The sequence below is a fragment of the Equus asinus genome, chromosome 20, assembly GCF_041296235.1.
Source record: "Equus asinus isolate D_3611 breed Donkey chromosome 20, EquAss-T2T_v2, whole genome shotgun sequence".
Taxonomy (NCBI): domain Eukaryota; kingdom Metazoa; phylum Chordata; class Mammalia; order Perissodactyla; family Equidae; genus Equus; species Equus asinus.
The window spans coordinates 14,297,310-14,320,998 of NC_091809.1; the positions used below are offsets into that span (position 1 = coordinate 14,297,310).

A 23,689-nucleotide genomic window follows, 5' to 3' on the forward strand; every position below is an offset into this window, starting at 1 on the left:
AGTGACTGCTAATGGGGCTTCTTTATGGGGGTGACAAAATTTTCTAAAATCGATTGCACATCCTACAAACAGACAAAAAAAATTCTGAAGTGAACACATTCCATGGGTAAATGTTACGGTACGTTAATTCTATCTCAACAAAGCTGTTTAAAAAGTCCTTTAGGATTGGATAAGGAAAAACAAAATACCCAACGTGAATTTTTTTATTCAGTGACATTTTCAACATTTGTGACTTGAATCAAAAAAAACGCATTCATGCCCGTCTACTCATTAACGGCACATTACTGTCATGGTAACAAATCGGGCACGTGGCTTCACAGGGCCCTAAACGTTGTTTCATTCAACAAACATTTACTGGGTGTGCAGTCTGTCGATCTGCAGACTGTGGCCCGCGGGCTGAATCCCGCCCACGGCGAGATTTTGCACAGGCTGCCAGCTAAGCACGGTTTCACATTTTTAAATGGTCAGGGGAAAAAAAAAATAGCAAGAAGAATTAAATTTCGTGACACATGCAAATTACGTGGAATTCAAATTTCATCGTCCAGAAATAAAGCTTTATTGGCATGCGGCCACGCGCGTTTTGGAACGTGTCATCTGCGGCGGGCCTGCGACAGCTGAGCTCGGAAGCTTCCAGAGGGATCTGCTCATCTGCAGAGAGGAAACTATGTACTTTCTGCCCCTTTGCAGAAAATGCTTGCTGAGCGGCGCCGTGTAGACCAGGTCTGGAGCCGAGGGTCTCAGGGGACAGCTGGGACTGAGGTCGCTGCGTCCCGCCCCGAGCGAGGGCTGGGGCAGGACCCGGAGGAAGCCCTGGGGGGCTGCCAAGCCTCGCCCTTTGCCACGGGCACGGAGCGCGGCAAAGGTGATCTGCCGGTCACCGGGCCCAAAATAGTCCAGGATGGGATGGGAACCTGGGAGAGGTGGCTCCTGGCAGCCTGAGCCCTGCCCGGCCACCCGGGCACCTGAGTCCTTTCGAGAACAGTGGCAACAGCGTGAGCAACGTGAAAAAATGGAAGAAAACAAATGTTGGAGGATGTGGAGAAATTGGCCCCTCGCGCGTGGCTGGTGGGAATGACCGGGCAGCCACTGCAGGAAACGATCTGGCAGCTCCTCAAAAAATTAGACATCGAATCACTGTATGACCCCCACGGTCCCACTTCTGGGTGAATATCCAAAGAATTGAAATCAGGGTCCCAAAGAGACAGCTGCACACCCGTGTTCACAGCAGCGCGATGCCCAGAACTTTCAAACATCCCCAGTGTCCGTGGATGGATGAGGGACCCACACAGTGTGTCCATCCACAGCCTGGAATATTACGCAGCCGTGAAAAGGAAGGAGAGCCTGACACCTGCTCCCACGTGGAAGGACCTGGAGGACGTGATGCTCAATGACGTGAGCCAGACACAGAGGGACACACACTGTGTGGTCCACTCACAGGAGGTCCCCAGAGGAGCCACAGCCACAGAGACAGAAAGTGGATGGGGGGCCAGGGGCTGGGGGAGGGGTGGGAGTCAGTGTTTCCTGGGGACAGAGCTGCAGTTTGGGGAGACGGAAAGTTCTGGAGACGGATGGAGGGGCTGGTTGCACAACAGTGTGACTTGCTTCATGCTGCTGAGCTGTACACTCAAAAATGGGCAAAAAGGCAAATTTTATGTTGTTGATATTTCACCACAATTTAAAAAAAGAAAAGATGAGGGCAGCAGCAATGCCGTGACCGCCTTGTCCCAGTTTGCCCAAACTGTCCTGGTTTTAGCACTGAAAGTCCCCGTCCTGGGAGCCCCGGGCAAGCCGAGACAGCTGGTCACCCTACTCAGGGTCAACCTCCTCGAGAGATCTGATTGTTCTAGGCCCCATTTCTCTAGGGCTCAGAGAGGGAGAGGACTTGCCCAAGGTCACTCAGCAGAGCTGAGATTTGAGCTCGAAGTCTGTCAAATGCCGACCCTGTGGGCTTCCCCAGCCGAGGAAACATGGCCAGCCCACTCACCCCAGGCCCGTCTGGCCTCGTCTTCCCACCCACATCCCAGAGGAGCTCCCTTGTCCCTCCCAGAAGCACCCAGGGGCCCAGAGAACCCGGCCGGCGGCTGTGGGCGCGGCGATGCCGTCGGCTACGCTAACCTGCGCCTTCCCGGCAGCCCCTGGCCTCACGGACAGAACCCCAAGATGAACCGACGCACCCCTCGCCCCAAGTGCCGGGCGGCCTCCCCGGGACCCCAGGCTGGGACGCCCTGGAGACTGCACAGCCCAGCGTGTGACAGGCGGCCGAACCGTCACCTCTGGGCTCCCCCAGCTCCTGGGGACCCTATCGCGGCCGGCCTCCCGGAAACCCCTCCGGAGTCCTCGGAGGTCCCTCTACAGGGGGGCCGGGGCCGCAGACCCCCCACAATGACTCATGTTCTCTTTATGGGTCTCACTTATTTTATTGATTTGGACTAAATTCGTTTGAAGAGGAAACTGTGGCGCTGGCGTCACCGGGAAAACCTCAGCTTCCTGAGTCACGTCAGAACGAAGCATGTGACCACCGAAAGTTAGAAAGCTCGCCCACGCGCCACCCCGGGACCCCCAGCACCGAGACCTCCACCTTCTTGAAACGTTCAAGGCCACGAACTCTCAGCTAGAGGCAACCCTGCCCCCTGGGGGACACCGGGGGACGTCTGGGGACATCTGCGGGTGTCACACTGGGGGGGCTCCTGGCATCAAGTGGGTGGGGGCCAGGGACGCTGCTCAGCCCCCCTCAGCGCCTGGGACGGCCCCCCAGAGATGACCCGGCCCCGATGTCAGCAGCGCTGAGGGGGGACCTTGGCCCAAGGGCAGAGACCGGGGCCAGCCCTGCCGTGTCCCCACGCTGTGCAGGCAAGACCTTGGGAAGGGGCTGGGAGCCCAGGACGGGTCCAGACCCTGCCACACGCCAGCGTGCCCCACGTCCCGTGGCTGACACCCTCCCAAGCCAAGTCATCCCCCACCCCAAGGAACTTGGCCGGGCCAGGCCTGCCCGCAGCCCCCCTTCCTTGCTGCCAGCAGGGCCCGGGGCGCCAGGGGGCCCACCCCGTGGAAGGACCCTGCAGGACTGCTGGCGGCCCAGGGGACAGGGGGACCCCACTGGGCCCCTTGCTGGAACCTGGCTGCTCTTCCGTGGCTCCCCTGCAGTGGGAAGCCCATCTGAGCCCCTCCCTGCTGGGGAGACCCTACCCCACCCCAGCCCCCTGCAGACAGACAGACGGACCGGCAACCTTCGTGCAAAGTATCCCACGGGAGCCCCCGCTTGCCCCACCAGAACTCCATCCCTGGGCCCTGCCCTCAATGTCCTACCAGCCGTGGGAGGAGAGAGGCAGAGGCCCAGAGGTGGGGGGCGAGGCCGCACGCCCGTCCCCCTGCCCCCCTCCGCTCACTCTATTTCGGGACCCCCCCACCCCAAGCACTTGCCACTCCCGTCAAGCAGCACTCAGCCGGCCCTTCCATCAGCACGTCCTCTGCCGGCGCCCCCACCCCCACCACGTCCCAACAAGGCCAGGGCCGCCACCTCCGGGGGCACCCCATCCTCCAGCCGCCAGGCCCCTGAGCGGGCGTCCTTGGGGCCAGCGGGGCGAGGAGTGGGCTGACGGGGACAGACGGGCAGCCGATGGCTTCAGACCACCACACGCCCCGTGCTGCCACCAGGGAGCCCCCCATATCCACCCAGCGCATTCTGGGGGTGGCGCCCAAGAGGTGGCCTCATCGCCTCCCTGTCCCCTTTGAGCTTCTCTGGCATCCGTCAAGGTGGCGGGGGACGGGGGCAGCTCCCAGAGCAGAGGCGTCTTGGGGTTCAATGGACGCAAACGGGGGCTCATTTCCAGACGGGCCTGTAAGTCCTCCCCTAAGGGACATTCCAGATACAAAACCCCAGGGGATGGGGGGACACCAGGGGCTCCGGGGGCTCCCGAGGGGAGCCAGCCACCGCCGCAAGACACACACGCACTCTGGGGCCGCCTGGCTCCGTCCCCTCGGGGACAAGGAGAAGCCACGAGGAGGAGACCCGGCCCCCCCCTCCGCCTCCTCCGGCCCTCGTCCCCGCCGGGACGCCCCAGCCGCCGGGGACAGTTAGGTACCCGAGGCCGTGTGCCGTGTCCTTTGCGTGGGTGTGTCATTTCACCACTGTTCTGTGTCACTTTGCAGGCCGCCCAGCGAGGGGGGCCGGGCGGGGGGTTGGGGAGGTGGTCTTGGTACTTACTTTTTTTTTCTTTTCACAACAGGGGGGCTAAAGGTCTCGGGGCTGAAGGAGCCGCGGGCGGCTGGCGGGCCTGGCTTTATAGGCGGCCACCTGGTTATTAATAGCGGCGCCGCTTCTTGCCCCAATATGGTCCGGAGCGCAGCGGCCGCGGGCTGGGCCGCCCCCCTTCTCCAGCACCTGCCCCATGCCCTCTGACCTACAAGGCCCGGCGTGGCAAGGGGACACCCGGGCCCCAAGATCCGACAAGGGGGGCGCCTGGAGTGTGCTGGCCCCCGACACGTCCTTTCTCTCACCCCTGCCGCCACCCTTGGGGGCAGACGGAGCCAGCAGCGTCCAGAGGGAGGGCCATGCTGGCGCCCGGAGAGGTGGCCGCGTCTGAACCCAGGACCGCTGACTCATCTTGCAGGTGGTGTGTGACTTAGTCCAGGCCTAAAATTAGGGCCCAGGCGTAAAGCCGGGAGGGCCTCCGGTGGCCTCCCCACGGCGCCCCCTGAGGACGACGTCCACTAGACGATGCCCTCCTGAGTGAGGGGACCAGGTGCAGGGGCTGCTGATCCCCTGCCGGCCCCACGGAGCATTCTAGAAAGCCAGTGACATCCTCCACCCGGAATCAGGGCCCCTCGCCCGCCGGTCCCTACCATGTCTGCCTCCCGCGGCCCTGGCGTTCTCTCTGGCCCCGAGTGCACCCCCCGAGGGGTCCCGTGGAGCCTGCGGTTTCCCCCCTAGGCTGTGAGTCTTTCTCGAGTTTGGCCATCCCCACTACCCCACGCGGGACTCCCGCCCTCTCTAATAGGGTGATCAGGATGCGACAAAACCCCAGTCGCTGACCCCACGGACCCCAGGTCAGCAGCCCAGCCACGGGCAGCATCTCTGTCCCCGTCCAGCCCGGGCGACCGCTCCCAGGCCTGTCTACGTGACCCTGCTCAGGCTGAAGTCCGCCGGGCTTTCTGCTGGGCCACCCAGATACCAGACGCCCCCTCCCTCCTCTGCCTCAGCCCGGGTCCCCGCGCCTCCTGGCCCTCCTCTCTGCTGGCCAAGGGGCTTTCTGCCCACGCGGGGAACTTTCTGACAGGGCCTCACCCCGAAGGGGGGAACCCGATGGCCAGGTTCCACCGGGGGAGCAAGACAGGGGCTCTGTCGGGGGCTGGGGAGGGGACACTGCCAACCTGGAAACCACAGCAGGGACACTTCCTGGCCTGAGGGAGCCGAGGCTGGAAACAGCCAGGTGCGAGGACTCTAGAAACGGCCAAAAGGGCCAGTCGGGAGACATCAGGCTCAGCACCCGGGCACGGGCAGCCACGATGGCTTCACTCCCACCTCGGAGCCCCGTATTTGTGCCCTGTGGCTGCCGTGACAAATGACCACAAACTCAGCGTCTTAAAATAACAGAAATCTATTCTTGCACGGTTTGGAGTTCAGCAGTTGAAATCCAGGTGTCACGCTCCCTCTGCAGGCTCCAGGGGAGGGTCCTTCCTGCCTCTCCCAGGTCCTGGGGGCTCCAGCAATCCTTGGGGTTCATCAGCTCATAGACGCGTCACTCCAGGCTCGGCCTCTGTCATCACATGTTCATCTGCTCCCCATGTCTGTGTCTTCACGTGCGTTCTATTTTTTTTTTTGGTGAGGAAGATTGGCCCTGAGCTAACATCTGTGCCCGTCTTCCTCTATTGTGTATGTGGGACGCCACTGGAGCATGACTTGATGAGCCGTGTGTAGGTCCGCGCCCAGGATCTGAACCCACGAACCCCAGGCCACCAAAGCAGATTTCGCAAACTTAACCACTATGCCACCGGGCCAGCCCCATTCATGTGCCTTCTTATAAGGACACCTGCCAGTGGATTGGGGCCCACCCTAGTCCGATCTGACCTCATCTTAACTAATGACAGCTGCAATGTGCCCATTTCCCAGTAAGGTCACAGACTTCAACGCCTCTTTCTAGGGACACACTTCAACCCACAGTGGCCACCTGGTACGTGACCCCAATTTATCCTTCTGCCAACTGGACCCAGGGTCACACTCTTGCTGACTTGGAATGTAAAGGACAACTTTCTCGTTCTCTCCTCTCACGGCCCGTCCGACCCCGAGGTGTGGGGTTTCCGTCCCATTCAGCAATTGTGACGCTGTCTACCCGCAGTGAGCAGGCAGACCCCACAGGTCCAGGGCCCGGCCCCGTAGGACGGCCCCTGCTTCAGACGCCGGCCCCAAGTCCCGGCCTCTTGTGCTTCTGACCGGCCGGCTATAAACCGGGGTCACCAAGACCCCCTCCTTGGGTCCGAGAATTTGCTAGAACAGCTTGTAGAACTCGGGAAAGCTCTTTCCTATCACCCGTTTGTTGACTATAACTCAGGGACAGCCAGGTGGGAGAGATACTCAGAGTGAGGTATGAGGAAGGGGCGTCCACACCCGACCGGGGCCCCCGCCCCCTGCCCCTCCACATGTCCACCCCCCGGAAGTTCTCTGGACCCCTTCATCCAGGGTCTCCGAGAGGACCCAGTACACAGGCACGACTAAATCACTGGCCGTTGGTGATTAACTCAGTCCCCAGCCCCTCGGGGGAGGCTGAGAGCTCTGTCCCTCTGGTCATGTGGTTGGTCTCTTGGCCACCAGTCCCCGTACTCCAAGAGTCACTCCACTGGCATAAAGTTAGATGTGGTTGAAAGGGGCTTGTCACGAATAACAAAGGATGCCGTGTTTCCTAACACCCGCCTTTCGTGTGTGTGGGGAAATAAACAGAGCGTAAAATTCACCATCTTCATCAATTTTAAGGGCCCAGCTCAGCCGCAAGAAGCACATTCACACGGTTGTGCCACCGTCCCCTCCATCCGTCTCCAGAACTTTCCGTCTCCCCAAACTGAAGCTCTGTCCCCAGGAAACACTGACTCCCACCCCTCCCCCAGCCCCTGGCCCCCCATTCACTTTCTGTCTCTGTGGCTGTGGCTCCTCTGGGGACCTCCTGTGAGTGGACCACACAGTGTGTGTCCTTCTGTGTCTGGCTCACGTCACTGAGCATCACGTCCTCCAGGTCCGTCCACGTGGGAGCAGGTGTCAGGCTCTCCTTCCTTTTCACGGCTGCGTAATATTCCAGGGTGTGGATGGACACACTGTGTTTCTCCATCATCCGTCCATGGACACTGGTGTTTCTTCCATGTTTTGGCTGCTGTGACCAGCCCTGTTTTAAGCACTTTACGTATCTTAATCCATTTCATCTTCAAAACCAACCCATGAGGATGATTCCCTTGTTCCCACTCTACAGAGGGGACAGCTTGCCCAGAGTCGCAGGACCACTATGTCACAGAGCTGGGATTCCAGAGCTGGGTGGCGTGGCTTCAGAGTCACGATCGTGACCACGTGCCCGCTCCCCCACCCCCACCCCTCCCTGCCCGGGGTGTCTGCTAACGTACGTGTGCAGAATGGGCCCCGCCGTGAGCACCCCAGCCTCCCGGTCTCATCCAGCTCAGAGACTCCGATTGGATGAGCTTTACCGCTGATGGGAACGCAGCAGCATACGACTGCAGCAGCCTCTACGGCTCCCCCTTAATCCTCACAGCTTCTCTGATGGGGAAAGGGACCATTGAGGCAGGGAGCGGGTAACCTGCCCGAGGTCACTCTGCCATTTAGGGGCAGGGCCGCCCTCACTCGCCACCTTGCGCACGAGCCTTGCTTCGTAGACAAACCTAAGCTTTAAACCCCTTCCTTCATACGAGCCTCGTGCACACAGCCCTGCAGCCAAACCCTGAGCCAACCTGCGGGCAGGTCTGGCCTGACTCCCGCCAGCTGGAGGAGCGGAATTCGTGGCCCCCAGTCCCTGCCTCCAGCCCACCTTCAGAAGCAGAGAAGACGACATTCCCATTTTGCAAAAAGCAAAACCAGATGGCAGGGAGCCCCCGCTGTGCAGCCTCGCCGAATGGCCCCGTCTGTATCAGCCAGCTACCGCCACGTAACAACGCCCCACAGACTGAGTAGCTTGAGAAAACATACGCACGTTCTCTCGCAGCGTCTGTGGGTCGGGAATCTGTGCGTGGCTTACCTGGGGCCTCTGTGCAGGGTCCCTCCAGAGGCTGCGAGCCCACTGCAACCCAAGGCAGGGCTGGGTTTTATCTGAAGGCCCGACTGGGGAAGGACCCGCTTCTGAGGCCACTCCTGTGGCTGGCGGGTGTCATTCCTCGCTGGCTGGTCCCCATGTGGACCTCTCCACCGTGGCAGCTTGCTTCAAAGCCAGCCCAGGAGAGAGCGTGCCAGCAAGACAGAAGTCATGACCTTATGGAGTCTAATCACGGACGTGACCTCATCAGCTTTATGCTGTCCAATTGGTTAGAACCCGCCAGCAGGCCAGCCCTCTCTCACGGGAGTGAAGAGCAGGAGGTGGGGACGCTCAGGGGCCATCTTGGGGTCTGCCTGCCGCAGTCGGGGTGAGCAACAGCGTATCAGCCGTGGGCTCTGCCAAGGGGCAGTACCATTTGCCACATGCTTGCGTGGGCTGGACACCCTCGTGAGGTGCTTTACGACCCCAACGGGGTCCCCTGGGACCCAAACTGACAGACTGAGGAAACTGAGGCTGCACTGAGCCGAGCCACCCAGAAGAACCCAGCTCGGGAGGGTGGGGCAGAGATCGTCCCCAGAGCAAGGACGCCTGCCCAGCACCCCCTGCACAAATGTGGGGAGCTTGGCCCCGCAGCATGGAGGCGCTCTGGACACTGAGAAGGTAGGCGCGAGTCCAAAGCAAGTTTCGGTTTCTACCCAGTTTTAACCAGAAAGGCTGGACAGGTGAGGGCCCCTGTCTCTCCCCCAGGAGACAGACGCCGTCTCGCCCTCCCACCGCTGTCTCCCAGCGCCCGACACACGGCTCAGTGTGGCAGGACCAGATGAACTCTGGCCGGCTGAAGGCTGTCTCCTGGCCCCCTGGGGACTCCAGGGAGCCTGCAGCCGACCCCCCCCCACCGCCGCCGAGTCTGGAGACCCTCGGGCCCGCACGGAAGGCCCTCCTTTTCCACGGGAGACAGAGGGCACTGCAGACTATGGTCTATTGAAGTCACATGACTTATGCCCATCGGGGCACCCCTGTCCCATCCCAGCCGGCTGTGTTTCCCAACGTGACGGCTGGGAATTCGCTGCCCAGAGTCGTGTCTGTAAGCCCCAAGGGACCCAACCATCAGACGCCGCCTACAGGCCGGACTGGGTCCCAAAAGGATAGTCACAGACCGACCGGGGAACCCTGAGTAGGTCTGACCGCCTGATGAGCTGAACTTTGTTGAAATTTTAAGAGTGGAAGTTGTTGGCCAGAAAAAGAAGGCAAAAAAGGGATGAATTTGATGATGAGTCTTATCTCGATTTTTTTCAAAATTAAAGTAAAAGAACAAACAAGGGGGAAGGTGCCCCTCGGTGTGAACAAGCTAACAGGAGGATGACGGGGCTGCCGAAGGCTCAGGATGCGGCTCCTGGGAAGGAGGGCGGAAGGGCCTCTGGGGGCCACATTCCAGACCGCGGGGCTGCAAGGTCAGCAAGGTCGCCCCCCCCCCCCCAAGGCGGCCCGAGGCAGGGCGGGGCCACGTGTGACCCAACGGCTCAAAGGGACGGGAAACCCCTCTGGGACCGTTCTGGCTGCTGGAAGCTTCCATCTCACTGCAACCACAAGAACCAGAGGCCAGCTGAGCCCGTCACGGCAGCCACACCCCGGGTGTCCCCTTCCTGCCAAGGAGCACAGGGACAGGCAGCGGACGGAGAGGGAGACAGAGCCTGGCGAGGCCACAGCGCCGGGTGACCAGCAAGGTTGGACCCTGCCTGGCTGAGCAAGGAACAGCTGCAGGTGACGGCCGTGGGGCCATGTCCTTGGACTTCGGGCAGGCATGTGCTGGCAGAGGCGTGCACACGGGACACAGTGCAGCTCGCAGAGGGAAGACCCCTCCGCCGGATCCCAGAGCCAGGTCCCAAGGCCCTGCCTCGGCCCGGCAGCATCCTGGTGGCCCCAGCTAGGGGCCGCAGCTGGAACGCCAGCCCACCCGCCCGGCTCCCTCTGCCCTCGGCCTGGCTGGCCTCTGTCCTGAGAGTCACTCGGGCTCGGGGCTGCACAGGTGGCCCTCGGTTAACATGACTTGCAGCAGAGAAGCCAGCCCAGAGCGGCCACCGGCTGGGCCCCCCGACTCCCGGTTCACTGAAGCCGGGACCTGGGCACCTTCTCTGGGGCCCGAGGCCCTGCTCCAGGGCGGCACCTAGCGGCGCCCAGTGGCACTGCTGCCACCACGGCCCCTTCACTCCCTAGTCCAACGCCGGGTCCCCGAGGCAACCACCTGTTGGGGGTTCTGGCTAGATGCACCCAGGGAAACACCAGCACAGGCCAGGACGGAGCTCAGCTCTGTGCCGAGGGGAGCGCTGGGCCCATGGGCCTTTGCACGGCATCCTGGCTGTGCCTACTCCATGCAGCCCAGCCCAAGGGGTGCTGGCCCGGGACCCTAATGATTCAAAAGGCAGCACTGGGGAAGGGAGCGAAGGAGGGGTGGGACCCCTGCTGGCGGCTGAGGCACGTCAGGGGCTGTGTCGCCAGAGCCTGGACTCGGCACTGTTAGGGAGCTGGAGAGAAGGGTGCTGCTCCACAGCATGCCCGCTGGGAGGGTCACCAGGCAGAGATGGCTCATGACCCGTCGCCCCCTCGTCAGCGGGCGCCCCCACCCCCACCTCAGGAAGGGAAGAGACAGTTTCCACAGGTGTCACCTTTACTGCATCTGAGCACTGGGCCCAGCCACACGCTCCCCTATGCACCTCCAGACCCACACGTCCTCGGGAGCTGGGTCAGCTCGTCAGCTCTGGCCCCGGTGCCCACTGCCAGACCTGTGACGGGGGGCGCTGGGAGAGCCGGGCGCACAGCCACCTCCACCGCTGACGCCGAGGGAGCTGCCTCCCGTTTCCAGAAGAGGAGGGGCCGGGGGGTCCAGCAGGGGCCCCTGCAGTTCTGAGCCTGAGGCGAGCCCGGGGCACTCGCAGCCCCCTCCCCGAGGCTCCGTGTACTTGGACCCCCCCCGACCCAGGTCCTAGACACAAAGGCAGCCGCCCGGCCAGGCACAAGGCACCTGTGTCCACTGTGGCTGGTTCCGTCCTGGCGGGACCAACCCCTTGCAGAGGTGACCGAGTCCTGAGGCGATGCTGCCCCGGAAGCCCCCCGAGTCCGCGATGCTGCAGAAGAGGGCCGAGCAGGGGGCGATGGGCCGTGCGGAGAAGACCGCCTGGGCCGCCCCGTCTTCCGGGGGCAGAGCCCCTCCCCTCGGCCGTGAACCCCAGGGCCCAGCGGGGGCAGCCCAGCCCAGCCCGGCGCTCTCGTCACCGCGCCCGCCCGGGGCCCGCGCCGCGGCCCTAGCGGAGGCTGCACTCCCCGCCCTGCAGCTTCTCCTGCTCCAGGGCGCGCACCAGCTCCTGCACGAAGCGCATCTCGGAGGCCACCTGCTTGGCCAGGGCCTCGTAGCGGTTCTCCAGGCGGCTGAAGCGGCGCTTGAGCCCGCTGGCCCCCAGCAGGGCGCCCTTGGCCTCCTCCTGGGCCTGCCGCTGCAGCGCCTCGGTCTTGTGCAGCTCCTGCCGCAGCCGCCGCAGGTCCTGGCCGATGCTCTCATTCTCCTCCCGGTACCAGGCCTCCTTCTCCTCGTAGATGGCCGTCAGCGCCTCGATGTCCTCGTGGAACAGGCGCCGGCTGTGCTCGAGCCCGCGCAGGCCCTCCTCGGCGGCCGCCACCTCCTCCAGCACCTTGGAGAAGCGCTCGAAGTTGACGTAGGTGTTGTTGGGGGGCATGCTGGAGTGCGACTTGATGGTGTACTCCTTGAGGCGGGACGTCTTCAGGCGCCGCCGCTCCGGCTTCCTGCCGCTGTCCTCTCGCCGCACGTTCCGGCGCCGGATCGCCTGCAGGCGGAGGAGGGGGCACATGGCGCGAGGGCCAGGAGGCAGAGGCCCACTGAGGGCCATGTCCGGCCCTCCGCTTGCTTTTGTAAATAAAGTTTTATTGGCACACGGCCGTGCCCATTCGAATACCTATGGCTCGCGGAGCTTTCTGCTACGATGGCCCAGCTGAGCAGTTATACCAGAGGCCGCGGAGCCAAAAACACTGGCCCTCTGGCCCTTTCCAGAAGGCTGTCCATCCTGACCTTGACCTAGAGATGACCCCTTTCTGGGAAGTTTCACAGAGGGGCCCTGGATTCCAGCCCCCCACCGTCCAGGCCCACTCCCCTGGGGACCCTCCCCAGATGCTGAGGGCTTGTCACACCCGCCCTCCTCCAGTGGGAGCAGCCCCCCTTACCTTGATCCAGGAATGCTCCAGGCTCTGGGCGATGGTCATTCTCCTCCTAGAAGAGGCCCCCGCCCTGGTTACCCACACGTGTGCCATCTTCCCCCGAGCTGGCAGGAAGAGCCGGGCAGAGAGCCGGGAAGGTGTTCCAGGCTCTGCCCGCCACAGCTCTGCCCTCAGGCCCATCCTAGGGCCGATCCACAGACCCCTGCCCCTGGGGACCCCCAAACCTCTAAGTCACCCTCCAGCCCAGGGGCAAGTCCCTGAAATGACCCTGAATCTACATGCAGAGAGCATCCGCTCTGCCGGGCCCACCACGAGGAGCCCATGAGGGGCCTGTGGGGTCTCCGTGTTTTCCGAGGGTTTTTATAAACAGGGTCGAGACCTAATGTTGGCGTCTCGCAAAGTCAGGCACCCACAGGAGGGGCTGGGCAGGCGAGAGGAATGGGTGGCACTCAACAGGGAGGATCGCGGCCCATGGGAGCACCTCCCCGTGAATGAGGGCTCTGCCAGGAATTTTAGGTTTTTTCTAGAAGAAAACAGCCACCTAGACTTTTACGTGAAACTTATTTTAAACGTTGGCAACACATGAAAAGCTTCTTAAGACATGGGGTGGCCCAACCGGCGTCATCCATCGTAGTCTCCTGCCCAAGCGGGAGCCACGTCTGATTCCCAGGTACAAGGAGGGGCCGGCTCGGAAAGACGAGCTCTGGGTCCCCCGCCCGTTCTGGGCCCCCCGCCCCCCCCGGGGCCCAGGGCGCCTACTTGGGGTCTTTGACGAGCAGCCGGCGGATGAAGTCCTTGGCCAGCTCACTGGTGTTGCTGAAGTACTCCTCGTCGAAGTCATAGTTCACGGCCGAGATGTTGGTCAGCGTCTCTTGCTTGGTCTCGCCCAGGAACGGGGACGCGCCGCTCAGGCTGGGAGACGGACGCGGGGCTCAGGTCCCCTGCACGCGCTCGCTCCACGACCAGGCCGCGGCCAGGGGAGCCGCGCCACTCTGCCAGGCCCACAGCGGGCCCAGATGCCGAGGACGGTGGCGGGGGCCCCGGCCACCCCTCGCACCCGCATTCTCTCCCCCAGCCACGCCCTGGCCACCAACGGGAAGGCAGCAGAGTCACTGCCAGCCACCGACACGTGCTAAAGCGACAGCCACAGTCTCCATGGAACCTCAAAGCATCTCCCCCAAAACGTCTAGTGACTCCAGGGGGCCAACCAGTAACTTCCCGGGGGGCCTCCTTGCCAATACCATCACGGCGCACGGCGGGGTGCCCACCAACGGTGACGGCGTCGGGTGCCTCCCTATGCTGCACTGAGGTGGCCACAGCACGCCCCTGGGACTCACGGGAACAAGTATGTACTGGTCCCCGTCCCTGTCCTCAGGCTCACAGCTGCCCAAACCCTTCAACTTCCTAAGCGATAAGAGCTGAGACGGTGGGAGCATTTAGAATATTCGGCGTCCTGGATTCTGAAATAGCTCCAGGGTGACAAAGATGCAGGAGCGTCTTGTTATTCCTAACAAGCCCCCTTCAGCCGCACCTGAGCTTATGATAATGAGGTGACTTCTGGAAAGCCCTAAGGATGGAGCTGGTGGCCAGGGGACCAGCCACGGGATTATAGGGATGGCACTCTCATCCTCACCCCGACCTCTGACCTCCGACCTCTGGGGAGGAGAGCGGCTGGGCACTGAGCTAATCACCCACGGCCAAGGGTTAATGAACCCTGCCTAGGTGATGGAGAGCGGGGTTCCGGGTTGAACACATCCACACCTGGAGGGTGGTGCGCCCCAGCTCCACGGGGACAGAAGCTCCCGTGCGTGGGCCCTGTCGGCTGTCACCTTCCATCTGTGCCTCCTCCTCTGGCTGTTCATCTGAATCCCTTATCTCAGCCTCTGATCAGCTGGTCCTGGGAAGTCAACTGTCTCCCCGGGTTCTGCAAGCTGCTCGAGCACATTATCCCCCGAGGACGGGTCACGGGGCCCTGATCCAGTCAGTCAGTCAGAAGCCTGAGACGGGAACCACACCTTTCTCTCTTGCACAGGGTCCTTCACTCGCTCACCCAGCCCCCACCCACAGCTCACTCAGCCCCGTGGCGGCCCGAGCCCCTCCTCCTGAGTCCACGGGCCCAGCGGGGCAGCAGGCAGGCCACCAGGCACTTACAGGATGTAGGTGATGACGCCGATGCTCCTGCAGAGAACACACGGGAGAGACGAGGGTCAGCTCGGCCGTGGGGCGCAGCACCCCGACTCCCAGGGCCTCTAGACGGCTGGGGGTCCAGCACCCAAGGCTCGGGGGCCAGGCGGGCAGCAGGGGTCTGCGCGACCCAGGCCAAGTCCCTTCCCCTCTCCCGCTCCGGGGGTCTCGGTGGGGACACTTCAGCACGTCTGGCTGCGCCTGCCTGTCAAGGCTCCACCGGCTGGGGTGGGGGAGGTCAGCACATTGCAGCCACAGACCACGCAGGCGTGGGACCCTCCCCGGGGCCTGCTGTGCTCGAAGGCGGGGTTGGCAAACTTTTTCTACAGAGGAGCGAATATTTCAGGCTTTGTGGGCCACCAACGGTCTGTCACACGCTCACCTGTTTCATTTTTAACTAACCCTTTAAAAAGGAGAGAGCCACTTCTGGCTCGTGGGCCTGCTCTGGCCCGTGGGCCGTAACCTGCCAACCCCCGTTTTAAGGCAGCAGGCTGGCCCGCCCACACCCCATGACACCAGGACCACAAGGATGGGCTGTGTCCCCGCCTGCAGCTGTGGCCGGGAGCTCCTGGGACGGGCAGGGGACGCGCTGGGGAGCAGAGATGCTGCATCCCGGGGTGTGTGTTGGGCCCCCGCTGCCCCCACTCACCACATGTCTGCCTCCAGGCCCAGGGGCTCGTAGTTGACAATCTCGGGCGCTGCGGGCACAGGGAGAGAGAAGGCGCAGGCTCAGGTGCTGGAGGTGTGAGGCGGCCCTGGGGACGCGGCCTCGGGGAGCAGCACAGCCCCACTGTCAGGTGACCATCTGGTCCCCAAAGAAATGAAGGCACAGGCGGGCAGGGCCAGCTCTCAGGCAGGAAGGCCTGGACGGTGACAGCCACCAAGCTGAGGCGTCGAGCTCCCATGTACCCGACACTGGCGCTGGGAGGGGAAACCCCAGGGCAGTGGGCCAGGCACCCAGGAGCCAGCCACAAGTCCTCAGTGATGCCCCCCCGAAGCCGCGAGCCGCGACATCCCCGCAGGGCCTCACCCACAAACTCCGGGGTGCCAAAGATGTTCTTGAACTCATTCCCCGCCTCGATCTTGTGGGCGATGCCGAAGTCGATGAGCTTGATCCGCGGGTTGGGCACGTTCTTGTCCAGGAGCATGATGTTTTCTGGCTGGGGGGGAGCATGGCGGTGTAAGGGGGCCTCTGCGGCTTCTGCCAGCCCCGAGTCCCGGGAACAGCGCCCCGATTTCCCTGGCACCCCCTCACTGGCCCAGGCCTGAGCCGGTCCGTCTCCTGGCCCCTGGGCAGCGATGGGTCTGGGGTGTGCGTTCTGGGCCCTGACAGCCAGCCCCTGCCGCTCCGTCCCGAGGGCCCCGCGGGGCTCACCTTGAGGTCGAAGTGGGCGATGCGCTTGGAGTGCAGGTAGTGCACGCCGTCCAGGATCTGCTTGAGGAACTGCGTGGCCTCGTCCTCCGTCAGCGACTCCTTCTCGGCCAGGAAGTCGAAGAGCTCGCCGCCCGAGACCAGCTCCAGGATGAGCACGACGTCGGTCTTGTTCTCGAAGATGTCGTGTAGCGTGATGATGTTGGGGTGCCGGATCTCCCGCAGGATGTTCACCTCCCGCTCGATCTCCTCCCGGCTCACCCCCCGCCGGCTGGACGACAGGCGGCGCTTCTTGATGAACTTGGCCGCGTACTCCTTGCCCGTGCCCTTCTGCCGGCACTTGCGCACGATCGCGAACTGGCCGCTGCGGGAGGAGGGGAGGGGAGAGGAGAGGAGGAGAGGTGAGCATGCGCCGAGAGGAACCGGGCTGCCACGGCCTCCTCAGGCAACACTGTCCCAGCTCCTGGTGCCAGGCACTGTCCCCACAGCCTCGGAGAATTTTCGTGGAAGGTGCTGCTATGTGAGTGCAAAGCGGCATGTAACACGATGGCCACCTGACACTCCTGCCACAGTGAGAGGGACAGAAACAGCTCGACGCTGATCAGAAGGGCGCTGGAACCCATCACGGTGGGTCCGGCGGAATCTTACGCAGTCATGAAGAAGAACGGGGTGACTCTCCGTGAGCTGACAAGGACAGCGTCCCCGAGGACCTGCTCAGGGGCAAAAGCTGCAGAACGACACACAGAAGGAGCTCTTTCTGTTTCAAAGGCGTACAGGCTGTACCCATCGGCACAGATGGATTTACACGCGTCCACGTGGGAAAAAAGGTCTGGAGGACACAGGCTGACCTGTTACCAACAGACACTCTGGGGAGTGGTACTGAGGGAACGGGGCCAGTGAAGAGGGGTTTTTACTTTTTATTTGATATCATTCCATTCTGATTCAACTTTTCACAGCGTATTTCATCGTTTTGAAAAATCTAACAAAAAAGAAAGAAAAGCCACTGACTTCAAAAGCGCTTCTTGGGGCTGGCCCGGTGGCGCAGTGGTTAAGTTCGCACGCTCCAGTTCGGCAGCCTGGGGTTCACAGGTTTGGATCCCCACTGCTCATGAAGCCACGCTGTGGCGGCGTCCCACATACAGAACAGGGGAACACGGGCACAGATGTCAGCTCAGGGCCAATCGTTCTCACCACAAAAAAAAATTATAAAAAAAAAAGCTTCTTGTTCACTAGGCAGGCTGAAGGAGGCGCACCCAGTTTCAAAAGAAGAGAGCAGAGCGAGGACGTGGAGAACCCAGCACCCTCAGGGATGGCGGGTGGGAATGCAAAACGGGGCAGCCACTGTGCGGGACAGTGTGCCGGGTCCTCAGAAGGTTAAACCAGAAGTTTCCATGTGACCCACAATTCCACCCCTGGGTGTCCACTCAAGAGAAATGAAAACACGTGTCCACACAGAGACTTGTACACAGATATTCACAGCAGGATTACTCCCAACAGCCCAAAGGGGGGAACAAGCCAAGTGCGTGCCCATCAGTGCAAGAATGGATACACAGTGGGTCCATTCACGCCCCGGGATACGACGCAGCCGTGAAGAGGAGCGAGGCCCTGAAACAGCCGCAAGTGGACGGACCTGAACACACGACGCTCAGGGAGAGAAGCAGACACAGAAGGACACACAGCGTGTGACCCCATTGATGGGAAATGTCCTGAACAGGCAGATCCACAGACAGAGAGCGGGCTCGTGGGGGTCAGGGGCTGGGGGGCGGTTGATTGCTGACAGGGACAGAATTTTTGGGGTGATGGAATGTTCTGGAATCACTTAGTGGTGATGGTTGCACAACTCTGTGAATGTACCAAAGATCACTAAACCGTACACTTGGAATGAGTGACCCATATGGTATGTGAATTACATCTCCTGACAGCTGTTATTTAAGAGAGAGACTCAAAGTCTGTTGACCGCATGCCAGGGAGCCGCCCAATGTCCAAATTCCTTTGCTGTCTAGGAACTCGGTCATCGTAACTTGCTTTAACTCGACAGTTGACTGAAGAAGGCCAGACTGTAAATACTTCAAGCTCCACGGGCCGCGTGGTCTCTGCCACAATTCCTGTACGTTTTCACAACCCTTAAAAACAAGTCAGAGCAGGCCGGCCCCACGGCCGAGTCGTTAGGTTCGCATACTCTGCTTTGCTGGCCCAGGGTTTCGCTGGTTCAGATCCTGGGCGCGTACATGGCACCGCTCGTCAGGCCATGCTGAGGTGGCGTCCCACGTGCCACAACTAGAAGGACCCACAACTAAAAATACACAACTATGTACCAGGGGGCTTTGGGGAGAAAAAAAGGAAAAATAAAATCTTTAAAAAATAAGCCAGAGCCCATTCCAGGCGCGTGGGTGGGCCAGACGACACTGGCTAGGGTGGGAGTTAGTGCACAGGCCATGGCTGCTGACCCCAGCATCAAGAGGTCACGGTAACACAACATGTCAGTGGACAGACCGATTCCCAGACCGAGAGCACACAGGCCAGGCCAGAAATTGCAACAAGGCACACCAGGGGGCAAGAGGAAGGAGACCACACGACATCTTGGGGAAATAGGCAACAGCATGTAGAGGAGGAACGGCAGAGACGGGCCCTGAGGACAGGAGGGACACCTGAAGTTGGTGGCAGCAGAAGGAGGACAGGCCAGGCAGGAGACACAGACACATGAGTGAGGGGTACCTCTGCCAGGCCAGCAGGGCCCTCAGAAAAGCCAAGGGACCCGACTGGGTGTGTCCCAGTCAGCGGGTCCTCCTGTGGTGCCCAGGACACCTGCAGCTAGCGGGCACCTAGGCCGATGCCCTCGCTAGCACTGAGGGGCGACAGCGCCCATGGCGGGCTCACAGGTACGCTCTGCACACGCAGGTGCGTGAAGTTCACGGCGGGCACGTGGGAGGTGCGAAACCATCTGTGACCACGGTAGCCGAAATCACAACCACGTCCACAGCCCGGGACCCATGGACGTGGCACCTCTCACGGCAGAGGGGACTTTGCAGACAAATTAAGTTAAGGCCCCTGGGATGGGGGACGACCCTGGATTCCCGGGGCCCAGGGTCACCCCAGGGTCCTGAGCAGAGGGAGGCGGGAGGGTCAGAGGCCGAGATGGAGACGCTGCGCTGCTGGCCGTGCGGACGGAAGAAGGGGCCCCGAGCCCAGGACGCGGCGCCTCTGGAAGCTGGAGGAGGCGGGACACGCTCCTCCCCTGGGGCCTCCGGGAGGGCCCGCCCAGCAGACCCATTTTAGAAGCCTGACTCCCAGACCTTTGTGATAATCAATGCGTGTTCTTCTCAGCCACCAAACTACGGTAACCTGTTATGGCACCAACAGGAAACGCCACCACTAACATAAAAGCCAGGGGCCCAGGTAAGCCCAGTGTTCCTGCTCAGGTCCTGCCCGCCGAACCCAACAGCCCCTGGCCCGTGATGCTCCGGGCCCTCCAAGTCTCGGCTAACACTCCCCCCACCTGACATGCCTTCCCCTCCACCCCCGTCTATATCAAGCAAGCGAATTCTTCCAGCTCCCATCCCACGATGACTCCCTGACGACAAGGGCACCAAATGCCGAGCAGCCACCACGTGCCGGGACCGCCGGGCTGAGCGCTGGACATGTGGCCTGAATTTCCAACACAAAGATTCTTTTCTGCTAGCTTTACTCCAAGCTGAACTAACACACAAAGATAAGTCAGAGCGGGCTCACGAGAACAGGTAAAAAGATGCTGTTACGGGCTGAACCGGGTCCCCCAAAAGTCCCTAAGTTGAAGCCCCAACCCCCGGGACCTCAGAATGTGACTATCTGGAGATGGGGCCTTTAAAGAGGCGATTAAGGGGGCCGGCCCAGAGGCGCAGCGGTTAAGTGCGCACATTCCGCTTTGGCGGGCCAGAGTTCGCTGGTTCAGATCCCGGGTGCGGACACGGCACCGCTTGGCAAGCCATGCTGCGGCAGGCGTCCCACATAGAAAGTAGAGGAAGATGGGCATGGATGTTAGCTCAGGGCCAGTCTTCCTCAGCAAAAAGAGGAGGATTGGCAGATGTTAGCTCAGGGCTAATCTTCCTTAAAAAAAAAAAAAAAGCAGCGATTAAGTTAAAATGAGGCCACTGGGGTGGGTCCTGATCCAATAGGACTGGTGTCCTTATAAGAAGAGATGGGGACACAGACACGCAGAGAGGGACGACCACGTGAGGACCCAGGGAGGAGCCGCCGTCCACAGCCACAGAGAGAGGCCTCTGAGGAACCAGCCCTGTTGACACGGTGATCGCAGACTCCAGCCTCCAGCCCCAGGATAGGATGAGTGTCCACTGTGTAAGCCGCCCCGAAAGTGGCACTTTGCTCAGGCAGCCGGAGCTGACCGATACAGACGCACACCCCACGCAGGACGTGGGAGCCCGCAGACTCATCAACCACAGGTTTATTTTCTCCCGAGACGGTCGATGCGAAGTTGAATTGGGAAGAAAGACCGCCCCCCCCCACACACACACACTCCCAGTTCGCTGAGCCCTGTGACCCCCAGGACAAGAAAAGGTGGCCCAGCTTGACTCCCGGGCCTTGTAATCATGGTGACCTCCGGCAGCTAATTCTCCAAAGACGGTCGAGAATTAGACCCGGGAAAGACACGGTTCTGCTGGAAACCGAATTCCAGCTCATTCCTGCCTCTGAAATCCGGAGTTTACCAAGGGGGGCCCACTTCAGAGCGGCAAAGTGCACACCCGAAAGAGGATGGTGTTCTGGGCGTGAGCACGCACTCCCTCCCCAACCGGCGGAGCTCATCTTCGTTTGCTCTGGCTCCAGACAAGGGGGCCTTGTCTCAAGTTCTGGATCCTGCTTTGCCACTTCCGGTCTGCATGCCCTTTGAGCAAGTCACTTCTCTTCTCTCATCCTCAGTTTATCTAGAAAATTCCAATAACTTTCCCATGTGGCTCTTTTTACCGGCTGCATATTATTCCACCCACGGATGTGGTGTTGCTGTGTCGGCCACTGAAGAGGCTTCCCATCTTTTGCTCACAGAACATCCCCATAGCAACTATTCCGTCCTAGGTCACTGGGTCCGTGCAGTACGTATTTCCCCTGAATTCACTCCTGGGAGTGGAATCAGTGGGCTAAAGAGAACACACATGTGACATTTTGCAGACTGTTGCCAAGCGACCGTCAGGAAGAGGTCCTAACACATTTTCAACAACAAAGCATGAGATTTCTTCAGAGGCAAGGAGGCTGTATTTGCTACCACTCTAACAGAGAAAATTTCTTTTTTTTTTTCTTTTTGAGGAAGATTAGCCCTGAGCTAACATCTGCTGCCAATCCTCCTTTTTTTTTTTTTTTTTATTGCTGAGGAAGACTGGCCCTGAGCTCACATCTGTGCCCATCCTCCTCTACTTGATATGTGGGACACCTGCCACAGCATGGCTTGCCAAGCGGTGCCGTGTCCGCACCCAGGATCCGAACCGGCGAACCCCGGGCCACTGAGAAGAGGAACATGTGCACTTAACCACTGCGCCACCAGGCCGGCCCCAACAGAGAAAATCTCTAAAGGAAGCCCTTCAGGATCCCAAATGAGCCGCAAACACTCTCTCAGCAGAGGCCCGATACAGGGCTCAGTTATTTACATTCCTTTCTGGTGACATCACCGGGCCAGCCAAGGCGGCTGGGCTGGGGAAGGCCGGCCAGCAGCAAACTCACCAAATAAGGTTTGAGACTCTGCCAAAAAAAAAAAAAAAAAAAAAAGGATGGTGCCTGGCTGGTCCGAGGTCGGGGGGGGGGGGGGGGGGTGTAGTTCCCAGGGGGCTGCGAGGCCCGGCCAGGCAGGAAGTCAGCTGCCTGGCTGGAACGGGAAACCTTCTCTTTTTCCCACAAGAATGCTCAACAGTTGGCAGGGTGGGGAGACTTAAATGCCTTCCACACGAGAGGATTAAAGAGACAGACAGAGCTTCACCAGCAAAAAACTGCTAACCTCCACGGCGCTCACACCGCAGTTAGTGTCTCCCCAGAGGAAACGCACAGAGGACCTCAGAGCAGGAATTCACGGCTGGGGCTGGCTGGCCCCAAAGCCCAAACTGGTTCCCCCAGCACAGAAGCCTGACTCATTCTCTCTTGGAGAAGAGAACAAAGAACAGGAGGAGAGATGCGTCCAGAAAAGCCCCGCGTGCCTCTCCCACCCCGCCGAGCCCCGCCAGGGGGGGCTGCTCACCTGCCCAGCTCCTCCCCCATCTCATAGTGGTCTTCCACATCTTCCTGCCTGAACGTGGACATGGTGGCCGGGCTGCCTTCCAGCACCTTCCGCTCCAGCAAAAGCCCAGTCACTGCAGCCTGGGGCCGGGACCTCGGGGAGCCCCCCTAGCCGTGAGCCTGGAGGAGACAGAGAAACAAGAAAGAAGGACTGAGATGCCATTACTCCTAGGTAAACGGGGCCACCTGCTCGCCAGAAATAGCTTTCACATCACTCCACGCTCAAGTCCCACGGTCCTCGGAGGGCGTGTGTGGTTTAGCGAGCCGGCCAGCTTCCAGTGGCATCTCATTTAGACACCACGCCACCCACAAGGTCGGTGAAAGCCCCACCGTGCCACCTTCGCCCCCATAACTCCCAGCAGGCACATACCTCCAGCTTTCCACACACCACCCCAGCCTTTCTCTGCCTTCCTCCAACCCGCTCATCGGAGACCCCAGACATTCCTGCAAGATCCCCCACACGCTTCACACCCCAAACCCCGGCACGCCCTGACTCCCTGCTCCACGTCCTAACTAGTCCCAGGGCCACACAGTCCCATCTCCCTGCCCATCGGGGCCTCCGCCCCTCCTGGTCCTGATGCTGTCGCCCCACGGGCGCCCCGATCTCGGCAGGCCTCTTAAGACCCTCCTCAGCGCTGTGCTCCATCCCATCCTGAATCCCCAGGGACTAGACAACGGCTTCCAGGCTCCTGCAAGCCCCCTCGGCCCATTCCTGCGTCCCCCGGGCCACCCACTCCCGGAAGGCACCCCTCCAGGTATCAGAGCCCCCCACCCCCCATTCTCCCCCAAACAAAGGGCCCCCGCAAAGGGCCACATCTGAGTCCCCTCCATGGCCTTTCGCCCGCAACCCTCGCACAAGCTCCAAGGCAGACCCCGATGACCCCTCCAGGGACCCTCCAAGTTCTTCCCCAATCCCTAACGTCCCCGCTCAAGCGTCCCCGAGGCCGCCAGGCCCCTCAAGGCCCCGGCCCAGCCCCTTCTCCGGCCCGGTCACGCCAAGGGTCCCCAAACGTGCCCCCGCGTCCCCCAAGGGCCCCCCGCCCGCCGGCCCCGGGCCGAGCCCGCTCCGCACCCTCCGAGGACCGGTCCCTCCGCCGCGCTGGCCGCCGCCGCCTCCCCTGGCCCCGCCGCCGCAGCCCCTGCGAGGAGCTGACCTGCGATGACGTCACCGCGCCCGCCAGTGCCCGCCCCCAGGGAGGCGTATCCCACCGCCCATTGGTCAGCGAGCCCGTCGCTCGTGACGCCCCGCCCTCCGCCGCCTTCCCACCCAGGCCCGCAGGCGTCCGGCCCTCCGCACCCGGATGCCGCCTCGCCATTGGCCAACAGACTCCCCTTCCAGCACATGATTGGCTATATTGGACGCCGGTCAAACTTACGTAGGCCGCAAGACCGACTTCCGGCCCCTGGGCAGCCCCGC

General features: G+C 61.4%; 1 protein-coding gene across 2 annotated transcripts; it reads right to left on the reverse strand.

The window, feature by feature from the left end:
• Window positions 1–189: 189 nt before the first annotated feature.
• Window positions 190–23,472, reverse strand: DAPK3 (death associated protein kinase 3). Of its 2 annotated transcripts, XM_070491743.1 has the most exons (10): window positions 23,345–23,472; window positions 22,235–22,392; window positions 21,727–21,744; window positions 16,027–16,387; window positions 15,682–15,811; window positions 15,301–15,349; window positions 14,619–14,645; window positions 13,227–13,379; window positions 12,474–12,519; window positions 190–12,079 (listed from the first exon to the last, which is right to left on the reverse strand). In XM_070491743.1, exons 2-10 carry the CDS (start codon window positions 22,294–22,296, stop codon window positions 11,543–11,545), a joined length of 1,383 nt encoding a protein of 460 aa, XP_070347844.1. In that variant the 5' UTR covers window positions 22,297–22,392; window positions 23,345–23,472; the 3' UTR covers window positions 190–11,542. The 2 variants fall into 2 exon arrangements, with proteins under 2 accessions (XP_070347844.1, XP_044607692.1); XM_044751757.2 differs by lacking the exon at window positions 21,727–21,744 and having other exon boundaries at window positions 23,345–23,471.
• Window positions 23,473–23,689: the final 217 nt, after the last annotated feature.